This window comes from Eschrichtius robustus, chromosome 16 (genome assembly GCF_028021215.1).
Source record: "Eschrichtius robustus isolate mEscRob2 chromosome 16, mEscRob2.pri, whole genome shotgun sequence".
In the NCBI taxonomy this organism is placed as follows: Eukaryota; Metazoa; Chordata; class Mammalia; order Artiodactyla; family Eschrichtiidae; genus Eschrichtius; species Eschrichtius robustus.
Genome location: NC_090839.1, coordinates 77,777,233 through 77,787,629, shown reverse-complemented (window position 1 = coordinate 77,787,629; position 10,397 = coordinate 77,777,233). Strand labels below are relative to the sequence as shown.

At 56.2% G+C, this 10,397-nt stretch overlaps 1 protein-coding gene across 3 annotated transcripts; it reads right to left on the bottom strand.

Moving 5' to 3' along the window:
• Nucleotides 1-2,881: 2,881 nt before the first annotated feature.
• TGFB1I1 (transforming growth factor beta 1 induced transcript 1) lies at nucleotides 2,882-8,381 on the bottom strand. 3 transcript variants are annotated; one of them, XM_068523765.1, is made up of 11 exons: nucleotides 8,281-8,381; nucleotides 6,844-6,944; nucleotides 6,623-6,675; nucleotides 6,386-6,528; nucleotides 6,133-6,220; nucleotides 5,910-6,015; nucleotides 5,598-5,792; nucleotides 4,623-4,796; nucleotides 4,272-4,353; nucleotides 3,822-3,970; nucleotides 2,882-3,567 (listed from the first exon to the last, which is right to left on the bottom strand). In XM_068523765.1, the coding sequence occupies exons 1-11, from the start codon at nucleotides 8,291-8,293 to the stop codon at nucleotides 3,301-3,303; spliced, it is 1,371 nt and encodes a 456-aa protein (XP_068379866.1). In that variant the 5' UTR covers nucleotides 8,294-8,381; the 3' UTR covers nucleotides 2,882-3,300. The 3 variants fall into 3 exon arrangements, with proteins under 3 accessions (XP_068379866.1, XP_068379867.1, XP_068379868.1); XM_068523766.1 differs by having other exon boundaries at nucleotides 6,844-7,005; nucleotides 8,281-8,373; XM_068523767.1 differs by lacking the exon at nucleotides 8,281-8,381 and adding an exon at nucleotides 7,202-7,280.
• Nucleotides 8,382-10,397: the final 2,016 nt, after the last annotated feature.

The following is a 10,397-nucleotide window of genomic DNA, read 5'->3' as shown; positions in this document are numbered from 1 at the left end:
GGAGGCAGCAGCTTCTCAGCCTGATGCCCCGACCCCTGCCCACCCTTCCCCTTGCTCCTCCATACCAAACCCAGAGTGAAATCATATTTCTTTCCCATTCCCTTGCCCAACCCGGCCCCTGTATTCTCATACCCCCAAACTTTTGTATAAGCTGTGCCTTCTGCCTAGAATGCCTCCCTGCCTCCCAGATGGTCAGCTCCTACTCAGCCTTTAGTGCCCAGCCCATGGCGTCTCTTCGGGAAAAACTTCTTGGACTTTCCTGACACAGTTCTGAGCACATTGCATGGACCTTGCCTGGGTCCAGGTCTGTCTCCCCAATTGACCAAAGACTCCCCAAGAGCAGGAAATGATCTGATTCATCCCTGGAGTCCCATTGCTCAGCACAGGGCTGGATGCAAGAAGGGAGGGGTTGGATAAATATCCATACCTCTGCCTTTCTAGAAGAACTGACCAGACTTGGATGTCTGATTATGGGAACTGGGTTCATGCTGGAGATGGGGAACAGAGAACAATATTTTAGGGGAATGTGATGAGTTATTTAAGGGATGCCTTCATTTTGGTCCCTTCAAAAGCAGACTCTACGATGAGAATTGGGGTGCAAGGACTGTATTGGGGAGCTGATCCCAGTAAGGAGTGGGGAAGAGAGACAAAGAAAGGAGAAAAGCCAATAAAGCGTGTGTTGATCGAAAGGTTACCACTGTGACAATCCCAGTGGGGACCCTCTGAGACACTGTAGAGAACTCACCTCAGAACTGACCCCCAAGGGGCCAGAAAGCTGGGGTATTCATTCACCAATCCCTGTCTCTAACTGGCTGGAGGTTACGGAACCTCCCCCACCCACCCCAGGCCCTCCTCCAGAGAGCACCCTGACAGAAACTCAGGGAGCAGCTGGGGAGACTGAATGTCTGGGGAGTGTCTGCATACGACTTCCCAGATGGGCCAGGTGGATATGGGCAGGGCACCCACAGTGTCTGCTTCAGTGGGCGATGAATTTGAAGGGCCTGGGAGAAATCCAGGGGCAAGCATCAGAGGACACGTTGGGGTTATGGGCACTTAAAATCAAATCTATGTGCCCTCGCGGGGGCCTGCAAAGCCCTTCGTGATGTGGCACCTAGTTCCTCTTTGACCTCATCTCCAACTACTCTCTCCCTTGCTCACTCTAATCAACCACACTGGCCTCCTTTTCTTTCTTCCAATATGCCAAGCTTTTTCCTACCGCCTGGCCTTTGCATTTGCTGTTTCCTCTGCCTGGGATGCTCTCCTCAGGCTCTTTGCCTGGCTGGCTCTTTCCTCGACCTTCAAAGTCTCAATGTAGACATTCACAGAGGACTTCTCTGACAGTCTGGTTCAAGTACTCCCTTCCCTACCTTCACTAGCTTAGTTCTCTATTTTTTCCTTCTCGCCTTCGCTCCTTTCCTTCCTTCCTCATTCCTTCCTTCCTCATTCCTTCCTTCATTAGCAAACATTTATGGAGCACTTACCACGTGCTAGACAGCATCCTAGACACTGGACAGAAAATGGTCAGCAAAACAAACATGTCATCTGACAAACAAACTCCCAGGAGCTTGCCTTCATTTCAGAAATAAACAAGCAACAAACAAACACCTATTTGCAATAATGATAAGTGAGGGACTAGGGAGGTGCTGTGGGTGGAAACTAGAGGGAAGGGCCAGCTTTACCTAGGCCATCAAGGAAGTCCCCATTACTTCATCACACTTGTCACTGTGTGTTTGTTTTTCCTCTGTCTCCCCTACTAGACTGTGAGGCCAAGGAACATGTTCCCTATGGTCTCCCCAGCACCTGGCATGGAGCCTAGGACAGCACGTGATCAGTAAACACTTGGTAAATGAATGGCTCAAGACTTGGTGGTGGTTACAAGCCAAGGGATGGACAGCATTCCCCAGGGAGAATTTGTGGAAGAGGAAGAGCAGGAGGCCTAGGAAGACCCAAGGGGTGGAGCCTCAGAGAGGAAAGGATCTGGGGGTTCTGCCCGAGGCCAAGACAGAGAACCTCACCTTTGTCTCTTGCCCACACATGTTCTCCTTGGCTGTTAGCTCCTCCTTGAGATGGAAGGGCCTCTGAGAATCGATTGTTTCCAGCCTCAAAGGTCCCTGTAGTTAGGACCCAGGAGTCCAGGCCCCCTCCCTAGGGAACTTCAGAATCTAAGGTACCAGGCTTAGAAAGGCCTCTGGGGCTTGGGGATTCAGATGGAGCCTGAACTTCTCCATACTTAAGAAACCCTGGCCCCACCCTTCTCTGCTGGGGCTAGGCTAAGGTGTCACCACCTCCAGGAAGCCCTCCTTGACTTCCAATCTGAGTCAGAAGCCTCCTTCTGGCTCTTACAGCCCCCAGCGCTTCCCTCAGTCACTGCCCTGACCACCCCAAGTGTCATCCTGTGCCTAGCCGAGCTGTTATGAGTCAATACCCGTATGAGGGAAGCTGTAATTTGATGCCCAGATCCAAAGGGTGGGCATAAATTGGCACTTGAATGGAGCCCCATCTCTGAGGGTCTTTTAAGGAGGGGGAAAAATCTGGAAACCAGCCAAGGTGGCAGGGTGGAAGGGAGTGGGAGGGGTACAGATTAAGTGCTTATTTCGAGGATATAAGAAACTGAAGGATGGGGGATTGGGGACGGGAAGGTTTGGTGGGTCCTGCTTGAGCTCCCGTCCAGGCTCGTCACCGTCTGTACAATCCTGCGCACGTGGCCTGCTTTTCCAGCCTCAGGGGCATCTGACAGGTGAAGGACAGCCTGCAAGGGCTGAGTCTGAAGGTCCGGCTCCCGCCACAGGGCGGTGGCCTAGAAAGCATCGCGGCCCGAGCCAGTACAAGGGGCGGGGCGTCGCGACGCGAGGGACTCCCGCGCAGAGACACAGCACCGGTGTGACGTGGAATGTGTGTTTATGTAGGTAGAAAAAAGTGCACTGAGCAGTGAGGGGCGGGGAGAGGGACATTCTGGCCTGGCCTTGGATTCGTGGGAACTGCAAGGGCCCTCCTCCAGTCGGGGGGCTCCCTCAAGGCTGGGAATAAAGTGAAGGACTCACGCGGGATCGCTTGCCAGTATACGACCCACTTCGTGGGGCGCGTGGCCTTAGCACCGGCGGGGCCTTTTCTGAACTCGCCCATGGAGAACGTACAGTACCTTCGGGGCCGGTCCCTCCAGGGGGTGGGGCCTCACGGAGCTGGGCTGGGGGAGCCCCAAGCTCTAAAAGCAAGGCCTTGGGGTCTGGAGAGCCCGGTCTTTTCGGGAAGGGCGAGGTTTTGGGGGCCGCGCTCTCCCAAAGGGGCGAGCCCGACAGGCGGTCAGCCGAAGAGCTTGAGGAAGCAGGGCTGGCAGTAGGGCTTGCCTGCGCGCTCCTGGAAGGAGCCCTTGGTGAGCGGGCGCAGGCAGAAGGTGCAGGTGAAGTGGTCCGGATGGAAGCGGCGGCCCAGGGCCGACACGCATCGGCCGGTCACCGGGAGGCCACACGTGGCGCACAGCGACCCGCGCCGCGCGTGGAAATGGTTCTCGCACAGCGGACGGCCCTCGTGCTCAAAAAAGCTGCCTCCCGAGAAGGGCGCGAAGCATTCCTGGGGAAGGGCAACCGCGAAAGGATAGGTCAGCGCCGATCTCCAGACGAAATATCTTGCCTTACGAGCTGAATAACCCGCCCCCTCCCCGTCCCAAGACCCCCCCCCCCCCCCCCCCGCAGCCCCTCGCACCGCCCTCAAAGGCGAAGCCTCGCCTCCCCAAGACCCTGCTCTGAATAATCGCCCCGCCCCAGGCTCCTAGTCCCGCCCCGCGCTGGCCGGTCCCTCCCAGGCCCCGCCCCCCAGCCACGCACCCTGCAGACAAAACAGTCTGGGTGCCAGAGTGCGCTGAGCGCCGAGATGTAGTTATCCAGAATGGGGCCTTGGCAGCCCTGGCAGCGCGGGGCGAAGAGCTGCAGGAAGTCTCGGCGGCAGTAGGGGCGGCCCTCCCTCTCGTGGAAACCTAGGAGCGGGAACCGAGTAGGAGGAAGGAAAAGGGTGCGAGGTGGCACCAGGAGCCGCACAAGATCTGAGGCTATGGGGCCAGGGGAGGCGGTAGGCGGAGAGGCATGGGGTCTGAGGGCGGGGGCAGAGCGGGAACGGATGGGATGGGAACACACAGGTGGGACAGGTTGGGGCCAGGAGAGAGCAGGAGAAAATTCGCGGCCCCGAGGACTTCGGAGGTCGTAGTGCGCCGGCCCAAAGAGAGCAGGGCGGGATGTCGAGCGGACCCGCGGCTTTCAAGGTGGGAGTCAAGCTCTCACCCTCATCTCCGAAGGGCTCCCCGCAACTGACGCAGCAGAAATGCTCCGGGTGCCAGTGGGTGCCCAAGGCAGTAACCATCTTCTGCGGGGAATAAAAGGGAACACTCAGTGTGGCCCTCAATTTCTACTCCCCTCCCTCTTCCGCCCTGAACCTAGGTGAGTGGGTTGAAGTACGAGTGTAAGGTGTGGGAGACCTAAGCAGGAACTTGGGAATCAAAGAGAGAGGGCGAAGTTTAAAGGGCCGTGGACGAGAACGAGGGACGGGGCTGGGGTGGGCGTGGGGATGGGAGAAGTGTAAGTGGATGAGGCCCATCCCACAGGCGCCTTGGGTGAGACAGAGGCGGGGCTCACGTGTCGGATGGGTTGATTGCAGAGGCCACATCGCGGGGAGAAGCGCTCGAAGTAGCACTCGGGACAGAAGGGAGCTCCATCCTTCTCGAAGAAGCTGCTGCCTCCCAGGGCTGTGGAACAGCCACCGCAAACGAAGTGCTCAGGGTGCCAAGCACGGCCAAGCGCCGTCACCACCTGCGAGTTGGGGGGTGAGGCCTGGGTCAGAGTGGCCCTCGGGCTGCCATGTGCCCAGTGAGTCAGTCAAGGTTTACGTAGCACTTTTCGAATCTTATCTCTGAGCAATCAGGATGAAGAATCTAACGTTCAAGTCACTCAGTCTGTAAGTGATGGAGACTCAACCCATCTTCCAGCACAGTGCCTAGGGCCCAGCATACTTTAGGAACCCACAAAAATGTGGTAATTTCTCTTAAAATTAGAAGAAAAAATGAGCTAGGAGAATGACTTCATATATAATACTAATATATTCATCTTTATACCAACACAGTCATAAAATGCAATTTTTAATATATTTTATTAATGGAAGAAGGGGCCCATGAAGCTGAAAGTGCTTAGGGCCCACGAAAGTCATAATGCCACCCTGCTTTGCTGAGATTGGAAATTCTAGGATGGCGGTAGGGCGCTTTATCTAGCAGGAGGAACTAGGTCAACCACTGGGCACAGCTGCCAGTAACATCTGCTCAGTCAATAAGCCAAGGACCGGAGCTCCCGAACCAGACTGGTGGGTAGAGCCAATGAGGCTTTTGTGGAGATTAATTGAGATGGGGGTTTGTAAAGGAGCTAGCGTAGAGCCTGGCACACAGTAGGACCAGAATAAATAAGAACTGGATTGGAATTCTTACTCTGCCACTTACTTGCTGTGTGACTTGGAGCTTCAGTTCCCTCATCCGTAAAATATGAACAACAATAATACCCACTGGCTCTCAGTAAAGATGGGTCTGTGGGTCTCTACTCCCTTATTCGCAGGGCTCCACTTACTTGCCCAGCAATGGGTTTATTGCAGGAGCCACAGAGGCCCTTGGCTTGGGTGGGAACGCCTCGGCGGCTGAGGTCAGACTGAAGCAGCCCCAGCATGGTGTCTAGGCTGCCTTTGCCAGTGGGCCCTGGTGGGGAGGGGGAGCCCTCATTCACGGAGCTTGGCACCGGTGGCTGGGTTGGCCCAGAGGCCGGAAGCTGCAGCAGAGAGGACAGGAGAGTTGAGTCAGCAAGGCAGCAGATGTGGGAGGGTCTAAAATGGATTGAGAGCCACAAATCCACACTGGCCCACCCCTCACTCCCTGAGTGACTCACATGATTCTGGACACGGAAGTCAGAGAGTGAGGCCATCAGCCTATCTAGCTCCAGGGTGGCCGAGGTGGCCGAAGGCTTTGGGAGAACAGGGGATGGACTGGGAGGGCTGTGAAGAACACAACTTGTGTCAGCTTAGAGCCTCAGAGTAATGCATCCTCCTGTAACTCAGGCAATCCAGGACTGATCACCCCTCTCCCAGCCCTGCCAACTATGCCAAACTCACGGGCTGGGCCTTTTCTTGTCCTCAGATTGGTCCTCCTTCTGCTCCCCTGCAGTCTCCTTGCTAGACGGGAACTGAGACATTATTTCATCTGCAGAGAGGATAGAAGGGCACTGGACATGGGGCCATGCTCTAGCCTCCTTCCCAGTTAAGGCTTGTATCCCTTTAGCTGCTACTCTGGGAAGTCTATACCCACTTAGTCTCTGCCCTGCCCTGCCCCCCATCCCATCAAGCCCTGCCCCAGTAACCCTGGTACCTGTGATGTTGAACTGAGTAGCGTTAAGTTCCTGAAGCAACCGGTCTAGCTCACAGAGACCCGTGCCCAAGACACCACAGGAAGAGGAGAATGGAGGGGCTGCAGGGGCCGCAGGCTTCGGGGACCGAGGCTTGCATACCGTGCTGGGAAACAGGGTGGGGGCCTGGGTTCAGGGGTGGGGAATACAAGCCTGAGTCTCAACTGGCTCCCCCATCCCCCAGTACCCAGCCCCCTCACCTGTACAGATGATCCTTGTCCCCAGAGGCTCCTGAAGATTCCCCGGACCCCATCTACAGAGAAGGACATGTGTGTGGGATGATAGGCCTGTACTTTACTGTACTGTAAAGTACAGTACTGCACTTGCCTGTACTGTACCGTACCCACTCAGGCCTAGATTTCCTTTGCCCCTGCCAAACCTGGCCCTAGTGGTTGCCCCAGTCCCCAGCATCTGATCTCACCTGTGTCAGAGGAGACGTGAGGGGCTCTGGGGGCCGCTCTTTTAGAGCCCCTGACCTTGGCATGTGTGAGGTTGTGGTCTCCAGGTCAGAGAGCAGGGCATCTGCAGGGAGAGGCCGTCAGGGTGAGAGGTTGGGAGGTCAAGGTTAAGGCAGAGACAGGGCCTTAAGAGATCAGAGAACAAGTGTTCTAATTGGGCAGTGTTTGAGGAGGATGGAAGCCAGTATTAGGAGCAGAGGTCAAGAATCAGAAGAAACACAAAGCCAGACCAAGGCAGAGACGTGGAAGGGCAGCAAGGACTATTTATGATCAGAACATCCCACATGGCTCATCCTGAGATTCATATACAAATTCAGCTACCTGATTCTTTTATTCTCCGAATCTTCCGTAATGCAGTCAAAAGCGGCTTTTTACTGGAGCCAAATTTGGCTTCACCCCAAATTGCTCAATTGGCTGTATGCCTGACACCAGCTTTCTGATTGGAAGCTCTTTCTGCCACACATCCTACACCTAAAGAGACCCCTCCCAGCCCTGGCCCACCTCCAGACGCCACTGGGCTCCACCCTATGCACCTCATTGGTGAGTCTGCTGGGACCTGCTTTCTGACTGGCTTATTCTTCACCGTACCAGTGCGCGTTACCCCAGCTGAGCAGCACCCCCTACTGCAGGGTGCTGGAACCCTTTCTCTCCCACGAAGGGCACAGCCTTCCAGCCCCAGTTCTAACAGACAGGGAGGATGAGATGCCTGGGTGCTCCTTCCTGCCCCAAGACCGACCGACAGACAGATGGATACACACACACACACACCCGCTGCCCCCCTCCCCTGCCCCCCACCCTCCATCCCCAGATCCGGATCCTTTGAACTCATTACCTTCCAGAATCTAGAAGTCCCTGCCCCTTTACTCTGCATCTCTGAGCGCCTTGGTGGGACACTTAACCTCTCCCTGGCATCTTGGCATTCATCTATTATACTTTCTGCCCCAAGGACCTGACACCTACCATACTTAAGGGCTCTTAACCCTTTCCTTCCCAAAACCCTAGGGCAAACCCATTTTCTTCTCCAGAACTTAATGTCATATTCTCCCTTCCGGTCTACTTTCCCAGTCCCTGGACCCAAGGTGCCTTTAACTCCTCCCTTCCCAGAGCTCCTGAGCCCAGGCGCCGACAGGCGCTGCGCCTCCCTGCCCATCCGTCCGCAGACAGTGATGGAGGAGTGGAGCGAGGGAAGAAGGGAGGGAGCAGCCAGTCTGGCAAAGGCAGGAAGGGAGAGGCAGGAAGGGGGACGTGGAGTCGGAAAGGAGGCGCCGGCAGAGACCAGAAGCGAGAAGACAGGAGGCAGGGATGGAGAGATGCCGGGAGTGCGAGGGGGCCCCAGGATGGGGAAGCGGGTCCAGGCGGTGGGGAGGGACTGGGGACAAGGGGACCCGGGCCCCACTCACCCAGGTCCTCCATGACGGGGCGCGGGCAGACCGCGCGCGGGGCGAGCAGGGCGGGGGCCGTGTCCGGTGGGGGCGGGGGGCGGGGGGACGTCCGGGAGCTGGAGGCCCAGCCGTGACCATGTAAGGAAGCCGGGACCCGCTGGGATAGGGCTGGGGGGGGGGCAGGGTGGGCAATGAACGGGAGAACCCGGGGTGGGGGCCTGAAAGGGAGGCAGGGCCCCGGGCCCCGGCCCACTCAGGCCCAGCCTGCTTGCTTGCTGCGGAGACGGCCACACCCCAGCCTTGGCCTCAGCCGCAGGGAGCCCCAGGCGGCCAGAGCCAAAGTAAGAAAGTGGCTCTTGCAGACGAAGCTGGGGATCCTCTGCCTGTGAGACCCTTAGACACAGACTGAGGCCCCCAAGCCCACCCCCACCCCAAAACTAGCACCCTGAGTCCTAGACAGAGCTCCCCTCCCACCCAGGCTGTTCCTGGGAGCCTGCTCTAGACAGAGTTTTGGGGTTGGAGGTGGGAGCGATGTTCTAAGGATCAGTCAGATCCCAGGTTCGGAGACCTTCCCTTAGAGACTGTGACAATGACATAAACAGAGATCCCAAAGGGCACACAAACTAGATACAAAGAAATCTCTCAGAGACAGAGAGACACAATGAACCCACCCACAGACACTAAGCCATAGTGTTGGAAACAGACCATACAGACACAGGTAAAGAGAAACCGAGGCCGAAGCCCCACACAGACTCAGGGGAAACACTCCCAGGCAGCCAGACCCCAGCCAGCCATCCCCAGCACTGAGATGAGCCAGACCTGTCCCAAAAGAGCCCTTTCCCAAGATACTGCTGAACATAGAGAAGAAAGCAAGACACAGACTCCAGCCACAAAGGAACAAGAGGCCTTCCCTGGACTGAGACCCTGAGAAGTCAAGTTGGGAACGAGAAACTCTAGAGGTAGGTGTGGACAGACACAACAGGTGTGGCTGCAGCCACTGGACTGTGGGTCTCAACCCAGACCTGAGTCCAGACGTGAGCACTGGAATGGGGGCGGGGGGTTCCTCAACCCAGCAGCAAATCAGAACCTGGGAGCTTTTTTCAAAATACTGATGCCCAAGTCACCCTCCCCTCAGTCCAATTCAGTCAGAAAGGGCCCAGGCATCAGTATTTTTAAAAAGCTCTCTGCGGACTTCCCTGGCAGTCCAGTGGTTAGGACTCCATGCTTCCACTGCAGAGGGCATGGGTTGGATCCCTGGTCAGGGAACTAAGATACTGCACGCAGATCCCACAGGCCGTGTGTCACAAAAAAAAAAAAAAAAAAAAGCCAGAGAGAGAAATGAATAGATCCTTACATAAATATTTATATAATACATTAAGGGGGGGAAAAAAAAAGCTCTCTGGGTGGTTTTAAGGCACAGCCTGATAACAGAGACCTAGACACTCCCTGAGGCACAGAGGCAGCAAGGGGCAACCTTAGCTCCCCAGAAGCTAGCGGACAGGCCCAGTCCAGACACTGTCCTCAAAGTCAGGCTGCCACCTAAGTGGCCAGTGATCTGGGAACCAGATTATGGAGACCCTGCCTGGACGACCAAAGCAATGCAAGCCCTTTCCTCACCTGAATGCCAGCCTAGGGCTCCAGCTACCTCTGGGCACGACTAAGGGTCTCAGGGGCTTGAAGAACACAGTAGGTCTTCCCTCAGAAAAACGGCAGGACAGTTGGCCCAAGAGATGAAAATGGATCCAGAGACTAAAGACCCACGACGGGTGAAGGGAACCGAGGAAACCACAATGCCAAGGTCTTGGATGTACATCCCCACACTCACATCCCCTCAGCACAACCCTCTTAGTCCTGATCAAGGTCTGTGTCCAGCTGGGTGGCTATCTGAGCAACGAGGTAGCCTCAGCAGGAAGCAGGCTTCCCCTGGGGCCTAAAACCACATCCTCAGGAGAAGCCTGGGAACTCAACCATATCCCAGGGCTCCAGGAACCAGCGCATAATTACTTATTAAACTCCTGGGCTTCCCTGGTGGCGCAGTGGTTAAGAATCCGCCTGCCAATGCAGGGGACAGGGGTTTGAGCCCTGGTCTGGGAAGATTCCACATGCCGCGGAGCAACTAGACCCGTGCGCCACAA